Here is a 24106-nt window from a genome sequence, read left to right as displayed (position 1 = left end):
ATGTCAGCCTAGAGCAGTCGCCACCTGCTGCCTCCCCATCTGCTGTGCCCTGGTCATCTCTTGTTGCTGGCCTTGCTCCACCCCCACCCCCACACACCTGCTTCTGGCCTCCAGCCCACCTGCTCTGTGCCCTCTAAGGCCATGGCAAGACCAGACATTCTCCTACGTCAACACAGCTCATCAGTCCTGCGCCTGCTGCCCCGGGGTTGGCGGTGCCTTCCCGTAAATGCAGTTTCTGGCAGCCAGCCTGTCTTCATGGCCACAGGCTGACCTGGAGGCAGAACTTCAGAGCAGACAAATCCCTGCAGCAGGGCGGGGTGGAACACTGAGGGTCACGGTTAAACCTTGTGAAAGGAACTCAGGAGACCAGACAGGAGAGTCCTGCCTACACACGCCGGGACTTCAAAGGCTTTGAGGCCAAATGCAACGAAAGAGGTGTTTCTTTTTGTGAAAGACATTTTTGAAATCCATGCTGTTATTTCAAAGGACACATTTCCCATGAGCGTATTGAAGACTTTCTAATTTGCATGGATTTCAAAAAATTGTTTTGCTGCAAAAGAAACTGCTCCCCGCTCCAAGTTTTATTTATTTATTTGAAAGGCAGAGATAGAAAGAGGCAGAGGCAAAGAGAGAGAGAGAGAGAGAGAGAGAGATCTTCCATCCACTGGTTCATTCCCCAAATGGCCACAAAGGCTGGAGCTGGGCTGATCAGGAGCCAGGAGCTTCTTCCGGTTCTCCCATGTAGGTGCAGGGGCCTAAGCATTTGGACCATCTTCTGCTGCTTTCCTAGGCACATTAGCAGGGAGCTGGATAGGAAGTGGAGCAGCTGGGACTCGAACTGGCACCCATATGGGATGCCAGCGCTGCAGGCAGCAGCTTAACCTGCTACGCCAGAGTGCCCCCCGCAAAGAAATTCTAATTCCATTTCCATGAACTTTTTAAAATGTACTTGTGTTGTGCTGCAATTAAAAATTTTAAACAATTGTAAAATTCAGATCTCTGGGCTTCCTTCCAGACACTGGACTCAGAAGCAGGCCTAGGAATGTGCATTTTAACCAGCCCCCTTGTGACTCCTGGAGTTTGTGCTCCACTGCACACCCTGTGCTCAGCTGCCTGCCCTCAGCAGGGGGCCTTCCACACCTGGCCTCTGCGGGAACCGCAGGTGCTCCTTGTTGGGAGGCGAGTGGAGCCGGCGGTGGCACCCAGGCACTAGGGCAGGAGAGGAGGATCTGCTGGCCGGGGCTCAGGAGGTGCCCAGCCGGGGATGCAGTTGGGCTTAAGGAGCTCTCTTGGGGGATGGGCGGGACCAGGGTAATGTGAGGTGGGATGATGCTGAAAACGCGGTAATTAAGATAAAGGACACTTAGTGCCATATTTAAAAAAACAGGAATCAATGCCAAAAGTCCATTAGAAAAGCATTATCAAAATTTTAAAGACAGGCTGATGTTGCTTCATGACCTTGCACTGTGGTGCAGCAGGGAGGCCCTTCACAGTGGGCTCAGGGTTCCTGGGTGCCCCGCTGGGCGCGTTTCTGAGGATTGACAATGGCGTGCCGACACGACGGCAATGAGAAGCTTTCCATACACCATTCCCAAACTCCCTCTCCCACTTAGTTCCAAACACAGGAGGAGCTGCTGGCAACCACAGGGAGGCCTCCAGGGCCTGCCACCTGCCAGGGACAGCAGTGGACGGCGGCTGAGAGTCACTGGGGTTCTGTAATAGGAGCAAGAGCAGGGACCACCGGTTCAGCGTGCAAGGGGGTGTGTGAACCACGCTCTTTTCCTCTTGCAAAACTGAAGCCCTGTGCCCATGAAACATTAGCCCCTCAGTCCCTCCCCTGTCCCCCAGCCCCTGACAACCACGTTCTACTTTGTCTTTGGCATTGGACTCCTCTAAGTAGCTGCGGTAAGGGGAACCATCCAGCGCCTGTCTTTACCTACTGCCTCACTCCACTCAGCGTAATGTCTTCACGGTTCAGCCACGCGTCAGAATTTCCTTACTTATCAAAGCGGAATAATATTCCACTGTAGTCGATCACGCATTTTTTCTGTATCCACTCATCTGTTGATGGGCACTTGGGTTTCTTCCTCCTTCTGGCTATTGTGAATAATGCTGCCAGGGACGTGGGTGTGCAAACAGCTCTTCACGACTCTGCTTTCCTCTTCGGGGAATGTTCTCAGGAGTGGAATTGCTGGATTAGATGGGAACTCTGTGACGTTTTTGAGAAACTCCACTGTTTTCTGCGGTGCCTGCACCACTTTAGGCTTCCACCACTAATGAATTTCCTAGCTCTCTACATCCTCGTCAACACTTCGATATCCTGTTTTCAGAGTAGCCACAGTAACCGGTGGGAGGGAGGGGAGAGGGAGGGGGAGAGGAAGGGGAGGGGGAGAGGGAGAGGGAGGACCTGCTGGTTTACTCCCAAGGGCCTGCAACATCCAGGGCTGGCCCCACGCTGGGAACCTGAACCCCAATCTGCATCTTTCCAAATGGGGGGCAGGGACCCAAGTACCTGAGTCACCACCTGCCGCCTCCCAGGATGCAGATTAGCAGGAAGCTGCAATGGGAAGCAGAGCCAGAACCTAACCCAGGCCCTGCAGCCTGGAGCGGGTATCTCAGGTCCCGTCTTAACTGCTGCACTGAAGTCCGCCCCGCTGTCCGCTGTTCCATCAGGTCGCTCGGCGTGCTGTTCCTCTCGGGTTGTAAGAGTTCTCTGTGGAGGCCAGCACCATGGCTCACTAGGCTAATCCTCCGCCTGCAGCACCAGCACCCCGGGTTCTAGTCCCGATTGGGGTGCCAGATTCTGTCCCGGTTGCTCCTCTTCCAGGCCAGCTCTCTGCTGTGGCCCAGGAGTGCAGTGGAGGATGGCCCAGGTCCTTGGCTCTTAGCTTTGGATCAGCGCAGCACACTGACGATAGTGACCATTTTGGGGGGTGAACCAACGGAAGGAAGACTTTTCTCTCTGTCTTTCTCTCTCACTGTCTAACTCTGCCTGTCCCAAAAAAAAAAAAAAAAAAAAAAAGGAGTTCTCTGTGGATTCTGAATGTTCTTCCCTTATCAGATGTGTGATTCAGGTATTTCCCCCACTCCATAGCTTGCCTGATACCTGCATTTTTAATAACAACCCAGGGGTAGAATCTATGGACCTCTTTTCAGAAGCAAGTTTCTCTGCCAGGTTCTACCTAGGAGCAGGGCCCCAGGAGCCAGAGACGGGGGAAGGCTGGCTCCACCCAGGACCTGGGCAGGTGGCTGCCCTGGCCCGAGCACCCTCAGGCACGACCTCTGGCACTGGAAAGAGAAGTAGCTTGGCAGGGTGATGTGGGTGCTGGCACAGCACTCAGCAACCAGTGGCTCCCCCGGCTACAGTAAGACATGACCCTGGGCACTGCTGCCCTCCAAAGCAGCATCCCCCAAAACAGGGGTGGCCTCAGGGCCCCACCCTGTGAGGGGGAAGCAGGGTACCCACATCTGCAGGGTACAGCTGTGTCAGAAACACCTGCCTGGCGCTGTCCTAGAAGTGGGGAGCAGAGAGGTCTGACACCCTCACAGGCCCCTGTTTGCAGGCGCTCTCTGCTCAGGTGGCTCTGTCAGCGCCGGGGCTAGAAGTTGACCTCCACTGCCTTCCCCTCTCTCTTCCTCCTTGTACCCCACCACCCTCCAGGCCCCCCAGGCACACCGTGACAGTGCCCCCCTTTTCTTTAGGGCCAGCACAGCATCCTCAGCGGGAGTCAGAACCACACATGGGTTCCTTGTGCGTCACTGGTGACCAGAACATTGCCTGTTCCAGCACCTGGCCCATTTTTGTTTTGTCTCCTCCTGCGAAGGGTCAGAGAGAAGTGGCCTTGTGTGTTGTCCACAAGATCTTCATTCCAGGAGGTCGCAAGCCCTCTGCCTCTGTGGGACATGGGCAGTGTGTGTGTGTGTGTGTGTGTGTGTACAGGGGTGGGTGGGTTTCCCATCTTTGGTATCAAGTGAGGGGCAAATATCCAAGGCTTGGCAGCTGGAAGCCAACTGTTGTCTGTGTGGCTGGTCTGTATGATTAATTGTTGGGCTCGTGGCACTCTTGTTTTATTTTTTTTTCCTCCTAATTGACTACAATCAGTTCTCCGAATTCACAGGTTTCAGGTCTGTGGGTTCAACCAACCACAGGCCAAATTTCAATGAAGTCCCCAAAAGCAAAACTTGAACACTGCACAGAATCCCAGGGAATGGAGCGTGGTGAGGGCAGACCCCACAGCTTCCCCCAACGTCCTGGGGTTTGGGCGCTCCCCCTGCACTTGGGGGAGCATTGGTCACCTTGTGTCCCCTTCCTGTGCTCTGAAGTTAGGCCTGGGATCATTGCATTTGTACTGAACATGGATAGACCTTCCTGCCTTGTCATTACTCCCTCAACAATACAGTGTCACAACTATTTACATAGCATTGAACTTCCAAGGGTATCCTAAGTCATCGAGGGATGATTTACAGTATATGGGAGGATGTGGACAGGTTCTAAGCAGTACTATGCTATGTTATGTAAGGTACTTGAGCATCTGTGCATTTGGGTATCCGCAGGGGTCCTGGAACAAATACCCATGGAGACAGAGAGAACCTTGTGTATGCACTTGGCCAGAGCTACTAAAAACACCTTGCATTCTACCCAGAAGTCAGCAGCCCCATTACAGGGGAGGTCAGCCTGGCAGGCTGCAAGTATGACAGGTGCTCCTGGCATCCCGCCAGGGCCACCTTGGTGTAAGACATTATCTCACAGGATTGGAGATGCATCCAATGGCAACTCCCAAAACAAATGTGTGCTCATGTTTTCACTGTAAAACCCAGGCAATTCTGACAAGATTCCCTGAATTCCGGTAGACTTGCTTTTTCTGGTCTTTTCGTTGCTCTGCGTTAAACTACTGTTGGCACTGGAGACGTGGATCATGATCCCATTATTTGCAATTGCAGCTTAAATATGCATGAACCCGAGAAGGCGGAAGGGCAACCGGCAGTGGCACTGGAAATAAAAAGATTAGTGACACTGCAAAAATAGCCTGAGTGTGACGCGAGGCTGGCCCTTGGAGCCGGCCAGGGCTGGAGACGCGGGACCCAGACGCATCCTCACCTTGGCTGGGTGACCCTGGGCGTACTCTTTTTTTTTTTTTTTCTCTTAAAAAAGCTTTGTTTTTCTCTAGAAAAAAAATACAACATGGACAAAACCTGCATCCCCCACCACAACCACAAAATTCCATAGCTAACAAATTCTCTTCCTTTCTTCCTAGCCTTGTTGGGCATTCTCTTTAAAAAGCAGTCACAACACGGTTCACAAAAGCCCCAAAGTGAAAACAACCCAAATACCCATCGATGGACGAGTTCCCGTAATGGAATGTCCCTGAGCATGGCAGAGAATGAGATAGTGCCGCGCTCAACAGGGATGAATTCCAGAAACATCACACCTGGTGAAAGGAGCCAGTCACCAAAGGCCACCCCTTCCCTGTGAGCCGCCTAGGAGACAGGAAGCAGACGGGTGGGAGAGGGATGGGGCGGGACTACCGTCAGAGGTGATAAAAACATTCTGGACTCAGAAGTGAGGTTTATACCAGCTTAGCAACGTCATAAAAACCACTGAGCCACACACTTTGAAAGGCAAATTTTACGGTTTGTGGGTTATATCTCAATTTAAAAAAAATATATAGTAAATAGAAAAGTGTCACTTCCTTCGTTGTAAAGGTCTAGCTCTGTCTGTGGGACTCCAGACTGGAGGACTGTCTCCCAGTGCCCGGGGCAGGGGTCCCGGGCGGGAGGGGGCTGGACGCCTGTGAAAGAGGGACCCCCTTGCCCAGGGGAAGGCTCGGCTGTGACACCTTTCTGACACGCCCTGACATGCCCTGCCACGCGAGGCACAGGACTGAAGTCCCCCAAGTTCTCCCAGGAGCTCTGTCACGCGGGTCTCACACTCGCCCACAGCCTGCAGATCCGAGGGTGAGGGGCGCTGTCACCCTCAGTTTGCAGGAGGGGCTCAGCAGTGTGAGGGGCTGGCCCAGAGCTGGCGGCAGTCGGGTGCTCCCACTGTGCGCTCTGTCATAGGGACAGAGGCTGTGCGTGACCTGAGAGGGACCCAGAGCAGCCAGGGCAGGCAGGCTCAGCTAAGTCACCCGGAAATGACCTGTTGTGCCCAGGCCAGGGCCTCCTGGGGGCGGGCCGGGGGAGTGTGGGTTTGAATCCTTTGCGCACATGAAAGATGGGGGCTCTGTGCCGGGCTCTGGTTGGGGGAACTCACCTGATCCTCTGCAATGGAGCATTTCCAAGAACACAGGTGCCTCCCCAGGCGGGCCCCACAGGTGACCCAGAGACAGGCAAGGGCGGGTCCCGTGGGGCCATGGGTGCAGGTGAGGGACCCAGAGCCAAGTGCAGTTTTGCAGGGGTGCCAGCCGGCGGCTCCACGTCAAGAGGGAGTTCAAGCAAAGCCGAGAGTAGTAATCTCGCTCTTGGTTAAATATCGGCAGTGAATTGTACTTTATGAGGGTCAGGCCGAGCCCGCGTGTGGGCCACACGCAGCCGTGGGCTGAGAGCTTGAGTCATGTGCTCTAAATATACACTTGAAACGAGCGGTTTCTCCTGGCTAAACTGGGCCACACCTCCCTCATTTCACTGCGGGCTTTGCTGTTAATTTTGGCCCAAGACACATGGTCAGTTAGTAAACAGACTCGCCCGCCCAGCGGTGAGCCAGCTCCTGAGTTCAGAACCACTTCCCTCGGCGTCTCCCACTGCCACACGCGGGCTCTGCAGCCTACCCAGCACCCCGTCCTTGTCACTGTGCCCTCCCTGGCCTTCTTGGGGTGACCCCAAGTAGTCCCAGCTACTTCATTTCCAATCCAGCTCCCTGCTAGTGCAACCTGGGAAGGCAACGGCTGATGGCCCAACTACTTGGGCCCCTGCCACCACACGGGGGACCTGGATGGAGCTCCTGGCTCCTGGCTTTGGCCTGGGCCAGCCCTGGCTGTTGCAGGCATTTTGGGACTGAGCAGGTACAAGGAAGATTCTCTCTCTCTCTCTCTCTCTCTGCTCACTCTGCTTTTCAAGTTTTTAAAATAAGTACATAAGCGTTTAAATCATAGTTACCGAGGTGGTGCAGTAGTTTCCAGTGCTCTCTATGACTTTTTAAAAAAAATTGTTTGTTTATTTGAAAGTCAGAGTTACACAGAGAGAGGGAGGTCTTCCATCCGCTGATTCACTCCCCAGATGTCCGCAACGGCTGGAGCTGCGCCAATCCAAAGCCAGGAACCAGGAGCTTCTTCCAGGTCTCCCACGTGGGTGCAGGGGCCCAAGGATTTGGGCCATCTTCTACTGCTTTCCCAGGCCATAGCAGAGAACTGGATCAGAAGTGGAGCAGCCGGGACTCGAACCGGTGCCCATATGGGGTGCTGGCGCTTCAGGCCAGGGCGTTAACCCACTGCGCCACAGCGCCAGCCACTCTGTGATTTTCTTCCCAAGGTCTCCCTGAGACCCCTCCCCCCAGGGATGGTGGTCCTTGGCAGAGGTGTCGTGTAGGAGCAACCAGGATTAAACCCAGTCCCTTCCAAGTACTATGCAAAATGTGATCCCAGCGGAGGCGCAAAGCCACAGGGGGTCATTTCCATTTCAGAGATGAGTAAATCGCAGCTCAGAGGACCTGGCGGCATGGTGGCCCCAGGAGGACCTCACCGGCCCTGCACCCAGAATTCCCAGTGGGCGCCGGCAGTGTGGATTTGACATCAAAGCAGCCATTTCTGATGGCTGGAGGATGCGTATTTCACACAAGTTGGGTAGTATCCAGGCAGTGTGGGGACTCGGAAGGCTCTGTGACCGAGCCATGGGACCCCACACCCCACCACCACCTGTTCTCGGTTCTTGCTTTGCTGTAACAAGGTCTCCCCTGGGGTGGTCACTGTCACGCTGGACCCATGACGGATCTATGAGGAGTCAGGCGGTTCGGCTCAAAGATTGTGTGTCTTTGTTGCAACCTTGGCAGCACTCTGCGTGGGAGGAGTGTCTGACTCGGGGCCGCCACCCGGCACCTTTGCTCTGAGCAGTGCCAGGAGTGGGCACGCCCCTTGGGTCACCTCGGTTTGCTCCTGTCTGGACACGCACCCTTCCGGATGTGTGTGGACTGCAGAGGGGAGGCTGCCGCCCGCCGTGCTGGTGAGGGGCGAGCCAGGCATTGCCGACGTTCGTTTGTGTAGTCACCAAACAACACCAACAGGGCCTCTCTGCCAGGAATTCCGGAGGGCCCAGATTACACAGAGCGAGCCCTGGACGCTGCCGCTGCTCCCTGCCTTTTGTGGGGAGGAGGGAGGGGGGAGGTGTGGGGTTGGGGTGAGATGAGCAGTCCGGGGCCTTCCTGAAATGAGGGCATGATCCATGCCTCTGGCCTCCGTAACAGGCCGCAGGAAGAGTGGCCATTACCCCTCTGTTTAATCCCCCTAGGCTCCAGAACATTCCTGATGGGCAGCCCTGAACTGCTGTCCGACCTTAGCTCTAAAAGCCTAAAGGTCACTTCCAAAGCTAAGCACTGTGTCTCCTGGGGAAGGTGTGCGGTCACCTGCGGTGTTTTCACGCTGATGAGGCCGCCGCGCAGAGGCTGGCACGCGCCCTGGAAAGCCCTCCTTCTCCAGGCACGACGAGGGCCGGGGGGGGGGGGCCAGCCCCGCGACCGGAGCGTCCAGGTGCGCCCCTGGCAGGACACACCAGTCCTAAAGGTGAGCCCAAGCTGCTTCGGCCGCCGCCCGGCCAAGTCCTGTAGCACGGGCGGCGCTTCCCCTCCTAAGAATGCGGCCCGAGCCGGGCAGCATGGGGTTGCGCTCTGCTCTCTGACTTCCCACACTGGACTGGCCCAGCTTTCACCTCGTCCTTCCTGGAGGGGACGGAAGGCACAAAGGAGGCGGGGCCTGAAGGGGCGGGGTAAGGAGAGACAGCAAGGGGTGGAGCTGAGAAGCCAGGCCCAGAGACGGATGGGGTGGAGCCTAGAGGGGCGGGCGGGGCCCAGGGGGAGGGTCCAGCTACAGTGGGGCGGGGCCTAGAGAGGGTGGAGCCAGCTAGCGATGGGCGGGGTCTAGGGAGGGGAAAGATGGGGCCTAGAGGGCAGGGTAAAGAGGGGAAGCAAGGGGTGGAGCTGAGAAGGCCAGGCCCAGAGATGGATAGGGGTGGAGCCTAGAAAGGGTGGGCGGGTCTAGTTTGGAGTGGGGGCGGGGCCTGGAGGGGAGGGCAGGGCCTAGGGAGGGAGGCAGCCGTGCGGGGTCTTGCCTCTTCCTTGGGAGTTCCTAGCCTTTCCTTGCCTCGGTGGGCTTGGTGTCCTGGAAGGGCCGGGTCTGGTGTTTTCTAGGCTGCGTCTCCGTTCGGGTTGCCCCATGCTTCCTCCCCGCCAGATTCGGGTTAGCATTTGTTCTCGGAGTCTTTCATCAGGAGCCTGGTGGGAACGGGGGTTCCATTCCAGGGGTGCACACTTTGTGTTAGGTGGCGCTCACCGAATTTCCCCACTGTCCGGTCAGGTCAGGAATTCTCATAAACGGCTGTGGGTGATGTTTTGAGATGACGGAAGTGCCCTGTCACTCACTACTTTCCGCGTTCATCCAAGATTTTTGATGACAGCCAGACGGTGATTCTCGGATTCCTCTGAGTCCATCGTTCCTTCTACATGGATCAGGGGACTTTCCGCGGGAAGAAAGTGCTTCTCCATCTGCCTGTGTATTTATTTATGCCTGTATTTGTGCCACTGTGGACTCAGGTCCTTAATAAGTAAGAGTTCTCATCCTTGATGGCAACCATTCATTTGCGTGCTCAGATAATCCCAGACAAGCCAGTAGGAGCCCTCCGCACTGGCTTCTGTGTTCTTTTGGCGTGTTCCCGTGTTAAAAGTAAATACTTCCTAGTTTGCTGGCACAAAATGTCCCGGGCTCTTCTTGAACTTCCCTGCCCCAGCCCTGAACTGAGTCATTTCTGCTAGAAGCTCTGGCTGCTTTCAGTGGAGAATGGCATTTAGAAAGCAGTGTCTGGGCACTAGGTTTGCTCACTGCGGTGAGGTGGCACTGGGGCTCGGCCCTTTCCGTGGGGACCGCGTGTGTGCACGGACCTGCCGGTGTGTGGGTGGGGTGGTGGGCAGATTGACTCCTGATTGTCATGGTTTCTGTAGCCCTCCCCCCATGGAGTGCGGGGAGGAGGGATTCACTGCCAGGGGTTAAAGAAGGCGAGGTGATGCAGATGCCAGGCTGCGTGGAGACCCTGCTCTGTCTTGCATGTCCTCTAGCGTTTGCTCCCCCAGTGGAGTTCAGCTTCTGAAGTGGGTGCTGCTGTGTGGAGAGGCTCATGTGGCAAGGGACGGACGAGGCCTAAGGACAGCACGGGAATTTGGCGATGGATCCTCCCCAGCCCCCACACATGGTGTGCGGGAGTCCTCGTGAGAGACCCCCCACTTCAGAAGCACCCAGCTAAGCCGCGTACATCTCTGATCCACAGAAGTTGTGAGATAATAAATAGGAGCTGTTGCAAGCCGCCAAGTTTGGGGGGGCAGTTTGTTAGGCTAAGCGATAGAAAGCGAATGCAGTATTTCTAACTACAGGTGCGTGCCTGGCGTCCGTGTGTGCTGGTTTAGAGAGGGATCGCACTTGCAGCCGCGTCTGTGGCTATATCCATCCCGGTGCATTACAGACCCTGAGCTCACACTGGTAACTTTCACTTCGGTGCTACCGGGTTCCTTCTACCCTTCCCCACTCCCTGCTCCAACAGCGAGAAACGCAGCTCCAGTTCTCCTTAGTGCCTTGATTTATTTGTTCAGTCCCAGGATCCCGAGAAAGCAGTCTCAGAATTGCTGTTCCGTGTCTTCTGTGAAAAAGTAAGCTACTCAGGGGAGTTCAGTCTTGTTGTCTTTAGTTGGCATCCAGTGCAAATACCGTGACCCCTGTGGTTAAAAAGAGGCATGCGTGTGCTCGCCCAGCGTCTCCGGGAAGTGAGGCATGAAAGGCAAAGGGGAAGGCTCATTGCTCCCCAGACAGGCAGCGCTCGGCCTTGCTGTTTTGCACCGGATTGTTCCAGCCTTGCAGGTCCGAAGGGCTGGGGCAGGCGGCTTCGGAGGCTGCTCTGTGCCTTCTCCTGGGAGCCGCGGCTGCCTGCTCGCCTCTCATTAGCACAAACGCGACGCTCTGGGCAGCCAGCCGTGCAGTCTGCCGGCCAGCCCCGAACTGTTTGGAGAGAATAGTGTGCGATGTTGCTTTATGAGGGCCCCTGGGGAAGGCTTTGGATTGCAATCACTCCCATTATTCACAAAGGAAGCTAAGTGATGAACGGCTCTGGGATGGCCCAGAAAGGCTGGGCTTGCTGTCCCCGGTGTCCTGTCTCTGGCTCTGGGGCAGGGGCCAGAGCTCAGGGCGATGTGGGAAATCTTAGGTAATTTTAAGTGCACGAGCTGGAAGCTGCAGCTCCTTTGCTCTGTGTCGCTGTGTTCACCTAGCTGTCAATCAGGGGAGCCCTCCCCAGGAAGTACTTCCTCTTATCCGGGACTTGAGGCTCTCCTTGAGTAGAGCGCCGGTGACACTGGGCCATCACTGCAGCCCTCTGAGGGGAAACCGTCAGAGACAAGGGAGTTGCACAGGGTGGGTGGGGGAGCACCCCGGTCACACCATGGTCATAGGTCACGCCGTGGTGCCCCACGTGGAGACTGTGGGAAAGGGGCCAGGACTCTCCCTCCCTTCTCTGAGATCTGTTTTTCACAGGCTAAGTTGCCTGGTTTCCCAGTGCCTGCCAGAGACAGGCACTCAGTGCCACAGGCACATACAGGCACATACACTACACATCATCCATCATGCCCATGCAACATACATGGCACACACCACGTGCTCACACTGACACATGAAACATGCACCACAGACACACACACACGCACTGCACACACACCCATTCACACGCACTCCCGCCACGCACCCTATACTCACACACTACACATACATGACACATACCACATGCTCACATCAACATATGGCACATGCACCACAGACATACACACACACACCCTCACATATACACCCCACACACCTATTCACACATATTCCCACTATACACACACCATACATACATGACACATACCACGTGCTCACATCAACACATGGCACATGTACCACAGACATACATACCATACACACACACCCCACACACCCATTCACATGCACTCCCATCACACACCTTACACTCACACACCATACATACATGAAACATACCACCTGCTCACATCAACACATACACATGTAACACAGACACACATACCACACACACATACTGCACACACACTCTCACTACATACTCTCTACTCACACACTATACATCCATGACACATAGCAAATGCTCACATCAAACATAACACATGCAGCATGGACACATACACCACACACATACATTCACATGCACTCCCGCCACATACTTTATACTCACACACCATACATGCATGACACATACTCCAATACACCCAAACTCATCACATAACTGCACACGTCACCCATGCCCAGCACTGCAGGTGCACAGTGAGCCAGACCGTGGGGAGACGGAGGGCAGGACAGACTCCCCAGCAAGGCAGACTTCGGCTTCCCCCCCTCCCATGAGCTGTGCCAGCGTAGGACCTGGCCTGCTCTGGAAGGGCTCTGTCCCCTCATTGCCTGCTGGCTCCCTCAATTCTGGGCGGCGAGAGCCACAGGCCACTTCTCATGCAGCCGGTCACTTCCCCTTCTGGGCCTGGGGCCCCTGCTTTGGTGAGGGTGTTCCTGGTACCTAGAACATGATGACCCCTAGGAGGAAGCTTGCAGGGGCAGGCTGCCACGTGCCGTCCAGCCAGGACTGGGGCCTCCACAGGGACTTGTCTTGCTGCCTACCTCTGCCCTGGGGGCCTCCTCAAGCTGCCCCGCCCCCTCAGTGCCTGTTGTCCAGAGGGTGAATTAGGAGTCACCAAATGGGAACCATAAATGCGTACCTCCAAATCATGCGCATTTTCTACAAGCGAAATCATGAATTCGGGTGGCAGCTTGGGAAAGATCAGCCTGATTTCTGTTTCTTTCTCTTCCAGGGCCAGAAAGCTTGGATAGAGAAAACCTTTTGCAAACGGGAATGTATCTTTGTAATTCCCAGCACAAAAGACCCTAACAGGTAAGCTGGAAGCCTCAAAATGAAGACATTCTCCAAACCAGTGCTTGTGTACCCGTTGCCTGGCAACAGGTCCTCTAGTGTTTGTGGGGGATGGGAGGAGCAGAGCCAAGGGGGGGCGGCCAGAGTCTTCCTCTTGTGACTCATTAACCGGGACTAACTGGGCTCCTCTGGGAAGATGCCAGGAGCCCTGGAAAAGAGGTTCGTCTGCCACTCACCCAGATGTGACCCTCATAAGCAGATGCACCCACGGCAAGCTCTTAGCCTGAGTGTGATGGTGATGCTGAGAGCTGTGGTTGGATTTCCAGGATATCTACCAGCCAGGCCTCCTCCACAGACTCTCATAATGAATTTAGACTCTGCACCACAGGCAAGATCTCAGCCTAGGTGACCCGATACAGCCTCCTTAAAGGGCTTGACGTGTGCACAAAACTGCAGCTATTCAATCCCCTGTATGAAAATACAACAGAGAGCCTTCTAAAGTCACGTGAGCGACTGGAAGTAAACCCGGCTGAAAGTTGGCATCACCGAGGGGAAAGAACCTTGAGGCTGATTGATTTATTGATACGTTCACCCAACATCTTCGTGGACTTCATGTGTGCAGACTCTTAGCAGGGAGCTGGATCAGAAGTGGAGCAGCCAGGGGTTGAACTGGTGCTTATGAGGGATGATGGCGCTGCAGGCAGTGGCTGTACCGGCTATTCCACAAGGCCAGCCCCTGAAAGGAAAATTTATACTTGAAAAATGCCATATCAGAAAGAAAGAAATATCTTAAATAATTAACCTAACCCTCTATTCCAAGACACTGGAAGAAGGAGGAGAAACTCCATCTAAAGCAGCTAGAAGGAAGTTAATGATGGAAACGGAAATAAATGAAAAAGAATAGAACAGAGAAAGTCAATGAAAGGGAAAGATGATCCGGGGAAAGATCAACCAGGCAACAAATCTTTATCTGATGAAGAAAAATGGGAGAAAACTCAATGACCAGAATCAGAAATGAAAAAGGGGGCATCACTTCCAGTCTTATAGAAATAGTATAAAATATACAAGAAACTATAGTTTGTACACCAACAAGCTTAGATGAATGGGAAAGTTCCTAGAAAGACACAAACTAACAAAAGGATTCAAGAACAAATACACAGTGCAAGGGGCCAGGCCATGATGCAAGCAGGTTAAGCCCCTGCCTGCCTGTGACACCGGCGTCCCATATGGGCGCCAGCCAGATGGAGTCCCAGCTGCTCTACTTCTGTCTCCGCTCCCTGCTGATGCTCCTGCAAAGTAACAGAGGATACTCAAGTCCTTGGTCCCCTGCCACCCACTTGGGAGACCTGGATGGAGGTCCAGGCTCCTGGCTTTGGCCTGGCCCAGCCCTAGCCATAGCAGCCATTTGGAGAGTGAAACAGTAGATGTATGATATCTTTCTTTTTCTTTTCTTTTCTTTTCTTTTCTTTTCTTTTCTTTTCTTTTCTTTTCTTTTCTTTTCTCTTTTCTCTTCTCTTCTCTTCTCTTCTCTTCTCTTCTCTTTTCTCTTCTCTTCTCTTCTCTTCTCCTCTCCTCTCCTCTCCTCTCCTTTTTCTTTTCTTTTCTTTTCTTTTCTTTTCTTTTCTTTTCTTTTCTTTTCTTTTCCCCCTTTCTGTGTAACTCTGCCTTTTAAATATATAAAATAAGTCTTTCTTAAAAAATTTATTAGAGAGGCAGAGTTAGAGAGAGAGAAACAGAGAGAAAGACCTTCCTTCTGTTGGTTCACCCCCCAAATGGCCGCTATGGCCAGCACGCTGCACTGATCCGAAGCCAGGAGCCAGGTGCTTCCTCCTGGTCTCCCATGTGGGTGCAGGGCCCAAGCACTTGGGCCATCCTCCACTGCACTCCCGGGCCACAGCAGAGAGCTGGACTGGAAGAGGAGCAACCGGGACTAGAACCCAGTGCCCACATGGGATGCCGGTGCTGCAGGCGGAGGATTAACCAAGTGAACCATGGCCAAGGCCCCATAAAATAAGTCTTTAAAAAATACACAATCTGGGAGCTGTTGCTATGGCACAGGAGTTTAATCCTCCAGCTGCAGCACCGGCATCCCATATGGGCGCCAGTTCTAGTCCCGGCTGCTCCTCTTCCTATCCAGCTCTCTGTTGATGGCTTAAGAAAGCAGTAGAAGATGGCCCAAGTCCTTGGGCCCCTGCACCCACATGGGAGACCTGGAGGAAGCTCCTGGCTCCTGGCTTTGGATTGGCGCAACTCCGGCAGTTGTTGCCATTTGGGGAGTGAACCAGCGGATGGAGGACCTTTCTCTCTGTCTCTCCCTCTCACTGTCTGTAACTCTACCTGTCAAATAAATAAAATATTAAAAACATACACAACCTGAATAAATTTATAAGAAGTTAAGAAATAGTATTAGTAATCAAAAAACTATTTGTCACTCCTGGTGGCTTCTCTGCCAAGTTCTAAGACACATTCAAAGCAGAATTCACACCAGTGATCTACAGACGCTTCCCAAAGGAGCTGAGCGAGGAGCGCTTCCCACCACGCTTTGTGAGGGCAACGTTACGTTGATAGTGCTCGCACAGATACTGAAATTGGAACAATATTACATTGAAGGCCAGTGCCGCGGCTCAATAGGCTAATCCTCCGCCTAGTGGCGCCGGCACATGGGGTTCTAGTCCCGGTCAGGGTGCCGGATTCTGTCCCTGTTGCCCCTCTTCCAGGCCAGCTCTCTGCTGTGGCCCGGGAGGGCAGTGGAGGATGGCCCAAGTGCTTGGGCCCTGCACCCCATGGGAGACCAGGAGAAGTACCTGGCTCCTGCCATCGGATCAGCGCGGCGGCCATTGGAGGGTGAACCAACGGCAAAGGAAGACCTTTCTCTCTGTCTCTCTCTCTCACTGTCCACTCTGCCTGTCAAAAAATAAAAAATTAAAAAAAATATTACATTGATAGCAAATCCAGACTAGAGTGTTACCAGAAAGGAGAATTACAGATCAATATATTTTATAAATAAGGATGTAGAAATTCTGAACGCTAGCAACATAGAAAAAGAATTATACACTATAACCAAATGGGATTTATCCTAGGGGTGCAAGGTTAGTTTACATCAGAAAAACAATTCATGTAATGCATCGTATCAATAGAATAAAACCAAAATTCACTTGGTCATCTCAATAGACAAAGAAAAAGCATTTGATGAAACCCAATACACTTTGTGATAATAATAATAATAATAATAAAAACCACTTAGACCACTAGGAATAGAAAAGAACTCCCTCAACCTAGTAAGGTCTATGAAAAGCCTACAGCTAACATTATTCTCAATGGCAAAAGATTGGCTGCTTCTCCTACTATCAGGGGTAAGACAAAGATGTCTGCTCTCCCTGTTTCTTTTCAGCATTGTGATGGAGGTTCTGCCTGGGGCAATCAGGCAAGAAAAAAAGGTGACAAACATCCAGATTGGATGAAAGTAAAGCTGTCTCTGCAGATGACTAATCTTGTATATAGAGAATCCACCAATAAAGAAAAAAAACTAGAACTAATAGATGAGTCCAGCAAGGTTGTGGCATAGGAGATCAAGACACAAAGATCAAGTGTATTTCCATACACTTACAATAGACCATATGAAATGAAACTAGCGCAGTGATGCTATATACAATAATACGAAAAAGGACAATATATTTAGGAATAAACTTAAAATAAGTGCAAAATATGCCCCCTGAAAACTACAAACACTGTTGAAAGAAAGGAATGACAATAATTGGGAAAGTTCCTATGTTTCTAGAAGAAATTGCTCATATGCGGTACTCTCAAAATGGTTCAGCTCAGTCCCTATCAGAATCCCAGCTGACTTTTTTGCATAAATTGACAAACTGATTCTAAAATTTCACAAGGAATCCAGAACAGCCAAAACAACTCTGCAAAATTAAAAAAAAAAAAAAAAGGTAAGAGGACTTCTATTTCCTGATTTTTAAAACTTAATATAAAGCTACAGAAACCAAAGCCCTATGATACTGCCATAGGATAGGTACACAGACCAATGGAATAGAATTGACAGTCCAGAAAGAAACCCACATATACATCACAAATTGATTTGAGGGGAGGGTGAAACACCGTTCAGGGAGGAGAGAATCAGCTTTCAACAAATGGTGCTGGAACAAGTGTGTTTGGACCATTTTTACACTACCTGTGAAAATTAACTCGAAGTGGACTGAACACCTACATTTAAGAGTTAAAACTATAAAACTCTTAGATGAAAACATAGGAATAAGTTTTCATGACCTGAGATTTATCAAATGATTCTGAGATATAACACCAAAAACATGAGCAACAAAAGAAAAAAAATGATTTGGACTTTATCAAAATTAAACATATTTGTGTTTCAAGGGACCATTAAGAAAGTAAAAAGAGAACTGAGAGAAAAGATTTACAAATCATGCATCTGATAAGGGGCTTGGACCCAGAACATCAAAGAACTCTCACTATTCCAAAAGGAAAAGAAAGATAACTCAGGCTTTAACATGGGCAAAGGTTTTTAAATAGGCATTTATCCAAGGAATTTATACAAATAGTCAACAAACACAAGGACATGTAAATCGAAACTGCCACTTCACATCCAGGCGGGTGATTAGAATCAAGATGTGAGGTAATGACGAGTGTCCGAGAGGCCCTGGAGAAATCAGAAGCTCCTTCTCTGCGGTGGGAGTGTCCCCAGCACAGTCACCCTGGAAACCCGTCCTGTGGTTACTCAGCTGATGAAACGCAGAGTAACCACATGACACAGCAGTTCCACTCCTAGGTGTAGACCCAAGAGAGATGAAAACACACGTCTGTATACAAACTTCCACTCCACAAATATTCATAACAGCGACGCTCATGGTAGCCAAAAGGTGCAAACAACCCAAATGTGCGTGAAATGACGGATGGATGTTTATCCATCTATATACTGGGATGTTATTCCGCTGTAAGAGAGAAGGACGTACTGACGTGTGCTGCAGCATGGATGAACCCTGAAAATGCAGCCAATGAAGGAAGCCGGTCACGAAAGACCACGGTGAAGGACTCCTTTCGTGTGAGATATCTAGAGCAGGGAGATCCAAGAGACAGAAGTGGATTTGTGGTCGCTGATGGCTGGTTAATGCACATGTAGATGGGCGATAGGAGGCTGAGACCAAGTGTGTAAAATTTCTTTTCTGGTGATGAAAGTGTTCTAAAAAAATTTTTTTTACCAATTTGAGTTTTTAAAATTACTTTGAAAGGTGGTGGTAGGGGGGGTCTTCTGTTCCCTGGTTCACTCTCCTGGCTGGGCCAGGCTGAAGCCTGAAGCCTGGAACTTCATCCAGGTCTCCGAGGGGGGTGTCGGGGCCCAGGTACCTGGACTATCACTGCTGCTCTCCCAGACTCGTTAGCAGGGGGCTGGATGGGAAACAGAACAGCAAGGACTCGAAGTTGTAAGCAGCAGGTTAACCCACTACTGTTAATGTCAGCCCAAAAAGCGTTCTAAAATCGATTATAGTGATGATTGTACATGTCAATGCTAAAAACCATCAAATGGTACACTGAAAACGGGTCAGTTCTGTGGTATGTGAATTATACCTCAATAAAGCTTTGTCTTTATAAAGATTTTTTTTAAAGATGGGTAGAGGGAGCAAGGAAAGGGTTGGGGGAGGGAGAGAAAGAAAACCAAAAAGTAGCCAGAAATGGAAAGAGAATGGAGGCACAGCCAGCCCCTGGCAAGGCCCCTACACACTTGCACACGCATCTGCCACACACACGCACATACTCACTCACCTTTGCCTGAGTACAAGTATCCCCTTTAGCCCCAAGCCAATTCCGCCCGCAGCTCTCTCATTCTCCAGCTCCGCCCCCCGCAACTTGCTGGTGTGCATGACCACCCACGCAGGTCCTCTGGGGCAGCAACAGACACCCCCTCCCCCAGCTCTCCCATGTCACTGGGCCCTGGATCCCATCTGCACCAAGACATTGCTCCAGGCTACTGCTGTTCTTCCCAGCAGATGTTTCAAGTGTTGGCTGGACCCAACCCCCTCAAAAGTGTGGCAGCCAAAAGTGACTGGGTGACAAATGAAACCCTAGGCCTGCTAGGAGAGGGAGCTGGCACGAGACCAAGGACCGTGCGCAGGGAAAACCAGAGAGAGAGACCTCCATGAGAGCAGGAGAGGCTGGCCAGGTTCCGGGGGAGGCACCGTGCAAACAAGATCGTTGAAGCTGCTTAGGGTATGGCCCAGTGGGCCAGCGGCTCGAGCAGATTTAAAATACACTTTTAATGCTGCTTGGTAAAGGAGTTTTGGAGGAGTTCGACAGTCCTGACCACTCCTGGGAGGGCAGCAGTACATTCTGAGTATACGATTACTTCGTCAGAGGGTGTTCAGTAATGGATGTCATAGTGATATTGCCAAGACATTGAAAAGAGTTCAGATGTGTTGGGTATAGAAGGGCGACTATCCAGTGCATTGTAAATAGACTGGACATAAACAGACTGGCCTTGAGAAAGGCCATCCTAAGGGGCATTTCTGTCCCTACTGACATTGGGTAGCTAAGGTGTTTGTGAGTAAGCCCCTGTTTGAACCCAACTCACCTGTTGAGCGTACTCTTGGTGCTGATGGTGGGGAAGGAGGAAACGTTCCAGAGAGACGTGCTTTGCCTTTGTTTCCAGGTGTTGCTGTGGACAGCTCATCAACCAGCATATCCCCCCTCTGCCAGGCGCAACACCCAGCAAAAATGGAGAGGAGCACAAACAGGTGGAGACTCAGCCCGAGAAGTGGGCTGTCAGCAAGCACACCCAGAGCTACCCAACAGATTCCTATGGAATTCTGGAATTCCAGGGTGGCGGATACTCCAACAAAGCCATGGTGAGAAGTGAGAAGGGTATTTGGACACAGCGTTGTGGGGATCTCAGACTTCACCAGGGCACAGTCCCCCAGCCTGCAGATACCTAGACCTTCTTCAAAGTTGTGCTCGGTCTTCCTAGATATTTCATTGTAAATCCAAGAGATTTATCTATCTGTGCGCATGGCTTTTGAGTCATGGAATTTGGATACTGGCCTCCACTGTAAAACATACATAGTATCCCGAAAATCCGTACCAAAGCTCAAAACCTGCAAACGATGCTGTAGTCCAGCCTTACAACCTAGCTATCATCCCATTGCTCCATCTCCAGTGATAAGAGAGAAATTCCTTTTTTTAAAAAAATAAATGTGACCATGCAACCCCTGTTAGATGTGTTGAAATTCTCTTGTATTTTCCCCTGGAGTCTGTCCACAGAGTCCCTGGGCTTGTACTCAGCTGGCCTGAAAAGCATGAAGGTCTCCCACAGTTGCATGTAGACAGGGAGTGGCCTTCCTGGTGAGCCTGCCAGAGAGGGGAGGCTTCAGCGCTGGGATCCCTTTCAGCTGCTTCTGAAGAATACGCCCACACACCCATCCGACCATGTTGGTAGTTTATTTAATTGGCCCAATGTCACCGCTAAAATAAAATTCTGTTGTACTCCAAATGCCACAATATATCGTCATCCGGAATGGCACCCCCCCACCCCAATGGCATGGACACAGGGGAGCGATGCACAGGGGCCAAGCCCTGTGAACATTAGTCTCTGTTGATTAGGGAGAAGGCCAAGTCCAGTTCTGGGCCCATGATTCTCTTCCCCACTCACTCATCAACAACCTTGTCCAACTTCTCAGGCCATTGCTCCAGCTGAGCCAACTTTGGAGTTGATATCTCTAAGGTTAGGATTGCCAGACGAAATACAGGACACCTCATTATGTCTGAATTTCAGACAAATAATGGAAGATTGTTTTAGTACAAGTATGTCTCAAACATGTGACTTACTGCATTTAGTAAAAATATTGTACTAAAATTTAGCTTGTCATTGTTCATCTAAAAGTCAGTTTCCTGGTGTCTTTGTCTACTTGACTGCTGTAACTACACACTTAGCGTGGGTAATTTATGAACAGAAATTGTATTGCTTACAGTTCTAGAACCTGGAAGTCCAGGATCAAGGCCCCGGCAGAGCTGGCGTCTGGTGAGGGCAGCCTCCTGCTCATAGATGATGCCTTCTTGTTGCATTTGTATGTAGCAGGCTTCCATGGGCCTCTTTTTTTAGGGCACTAATCCCATTGATTTGGGCCTTCATGGCCTAATGCCTGCTCAGAGGTCCACGTCTTAATCCACATGCATTAGTGATTCAGCTTCAACATGCAAATTTTGGGGAATGCCTTCTGACCATTGCACTGGGCGTCCTGTATTTTTATTTGCTAAATCTTCCTCTATTTCCCTGTAGTCCGTTGGCCTAAGTCTTACCCAGAGGGCCTCAGGACACCGAGGGAGAGGGCAGATAGTTCCTGCTTGGACCTTAGTGAAAGCCCCTCTTCCCTTTGCCACAAGAAGCAAAACCAAGAACAGGCGCTGAGCATCGCCCATTGCTTTGCAGTACATCCGGGTATCCTACGACACCAAACCGGATGCTCTGCTTCATCTCATGGTGAAAGACTGGCAGCTGGAACTCCCCAAGCTCTTAATATCCGTGCATGGAGGCCTGCAGAACTTTGAGATGCAGCCCAAGCTGAAGCTGGTCTTCGGGAAAGGCCTGATCAAGGCAGCCATGACCACGGGGGCCTGGATCTTCACGGGGGGCGTCAGCACCGGTAAGAGCAGACCCCTGCCCTCACTGGGAACGGACACACTCAGAACTCCTGACCCTACAGCGAAGTGAGATGTTTTTTCAGTAATTTGTTTTAGAGTGTGATTCATGTTGTTCAAACAGCAAGTATAATAACACCAGTGATGACAACAAACAGCGCTGGGTCACCTGTCACAGGGCAGTCTCTGAGCCCTGCGTGACATCATCTTCACTGACCCTCTTGACAATCCTTTCCCTGTTGTTGGGAGAGGAAACTGAGGCAAGGAGAGGGTAAGGATCGTGCCGGGCAGTCTGATTCTCAACTCCAGCCGAATGCAGCCAGGGACCCCCAGAGCGGCCTCGGTGACTTCCATCTCAAGGTCATGAAAGCTTGAAAAGGAAGTCTCTGCTCTGATTTCTGTTTTTGTTTTCCCCTTTTAAGGCGCTAAGGCGGGAGTCTGGACTGTTATGAACTCAGGCTTTTAGGGAACTTCTTTTCATGATGAAGGTGGATGCGTCTTATCCCTCTTCCAGAAGGGATACATGAGTGTGGTGTGATGGGCATGACGGGAAGTGGAGTCCTAAAATAAGACTCCTGGCTGCTCGCAGGTGTCATCAGCCACGTGGGGGATGCCTTGAAAGACCACTCCTCCAAATCCAGAGGCCGGGTTTGTGCCATAGGAATCGCTCCCTGGGGCATGGTGGAGAATAAGGAAGACCTGGTTGGAAAGGATGTAAGTGTTTTCTCTAAAGAAACTCTGTTCAAATGAAAGTCTTTATTTTGAGATCATTGTAGAATCGCGTGCAGAAGTAAGAAGCAATGAAGAGAGCCCCCATATCCCCTTCACCTGTTCCCGGAACGATACCATCTTACATAGTGACAGTAGGATATCACAGCTGGGATGTGGACATCCATGCAGTCAAGGGCAGGACACCTCCATCAACACAAGGCTCCCTCCCGTGCCCTTTCATAACTATGGCTAATTTCCTCTGACCCTCAGCAGCCACCAATCTGCCTCACATCTCTACAGTTTTATCATGGCAAAATAATATATCAACAGGATCACTCAGTGTGTATGACCTTCAGGGACTGGCTGTTTCCACGCCACATGAGCCTCTGCACATTTGTCCAAGTTGTCATGTGTATTGATGTCCCTTCCTTCCCACTGCTGAGCGGCTTCCCATGGTATAGCTATACCACCGGCTGCTTAACCAGTTATGCATTGAGGCCATCTGAGTTATCTACCATTTTTCTATCACAAAAAAAGTTGTCATAGACACAAGTGTATAGGATTCTGCATTACCACGAGTTTCAATGCTCTGTGATAAAATCCAAGAGTGAGATTCCTGAGTTGTCATTTTCTAAATATGTTTTTGTACATTTTAACATAGCAACTGGGGGAAAGGGCCTTTAATAGGAAAGATGGAGAAGTGAGAATAGCTCTAAATGAAGTCATTATCTATGAGGAGCTTTCAGAATGCTCGTGGAAAATGCACTGTGAAAAAACGAGGCATCAATTTCGAAATCCCTTGCACCCAAACAAGCTTTATCTTTCAATTCCACTTCCCACCTCCCTCAGACAGAGTCCACTTGCTCCCCTGCTGGTCTCAGCGTCTAAGCTGTGCAGCTCTGATTTGTGTTGTCATTTTGTCAGGTAACGAGAGTGTATCAGACCATGTCCAACCCTCTAAGTAAGCTCTCTGTGCTCAACAACTCCCATACCCACTTTATCCTGGCCGACAACGGCACCCTGGGCAAATATGGCGCCGAGGTGAAGCTGCGAAGGCAGCTGGAGAAGCACATCTCTCTGCAGAAGATCAACACAAGTAAGTTCCGGCTCAGGCCGTGGGCTCTGCCGCGGGACCGGTGCCTCCATCCTGAACTCTAGGCTGGGAGGGAAATCGCCCAAGAGTGGCTCAGTTTTAAAGTCGATGATGAGTAGATCAACAGAAAACGACTTGCTTAAATGGTTTACCTTAGCTACCTGCTAAGCTTCATTCACTGACCTGCGCTGTGATGTTTTCCCCAAGTTAACAAGTGGGTGCAAGAAACAACCCTGCAGTGGTTGCCATGGTGATGAGGTGCCCCGCCCCCTCCATGTTGTCCGGCGGTTCTTGTTCCCTCTACTGCCATTACCTTTTGAATGTTTTAATAGGAAACACGTTTTTCACTGAGAGAATTAGTATGATTCCTCCTATCAACTGACAATTGTAATACAGTCGTTAGATATCTCTGTAGCTCTGGGTCATTCAGACCAGAATGGTCCGGTGAGGAAACTTCCGGAGAGCGCTGCCGGGGCCAACCTGCTCCTGGGAGGGCCTTGTCCCTGTGGTCCCGGGGGCACAGCCAAGAGGGGGAGTGGC

At 51.3% G+C, this 24106-nt stretch overlaps 1 protein-coding gene across 8 annotated transcripts in view; it reads left to right on the top strand.

Annotated features, from left to right (window-relative positions):
- The window catches only part of TRPM1 (transient receptor potential cation channel subfamily M member 1), a 128107-nt gene that overhangs the window by 40525 nt on the left and 63476 nt on the right, over positions 1-24106 (top strand). For 7 of the 8 annotated variants that reach the window (XM_070053538.1, XM_070053537.1, XM_070053535.1 and 4 more), the window contains 5 exons: positions 13055-13134; positions 19781-19976; positions 21554-21767; positions 22352-22476; positions 23398-23569. In XM_070053538.1, coding sequence (XP_069909639.1) covers positions 13055-13134; positions 19781-19976; positions 21554-21767; positions 22352-22476; positions 23398-23569 — 787 coding nt within the window. The remainder of the gene's footprint in view (positions 1-13054; positions 13135-19780; positions 19977-21553; positions 21768-22351; positions 22477-23397; positions 23570-24106) is intronic. The other variant, XM_070053539.1, reaches the window with a different exon arrangement.

This window comes from Oryctolagus cuniculus, chromosome 12 (assembly GCF_964237555.1).
Source record: "Oryctolagus cuniculus chromosome 12, mOryCun1.1, whole genome shotgun sequence".
Classification (NCBI taxonomy): domain Eukaryota; kingdom Metazoa; phylum Chordata; class Mammalia; order Lagomorpha; family Leporidae; genus Oryctolagus; species Oryctolagus cuniculus.
Note: the sequence above shows the minus strand (reverse complement) of the source record. Positions and strands in the feature narration are given on the sequence as shown.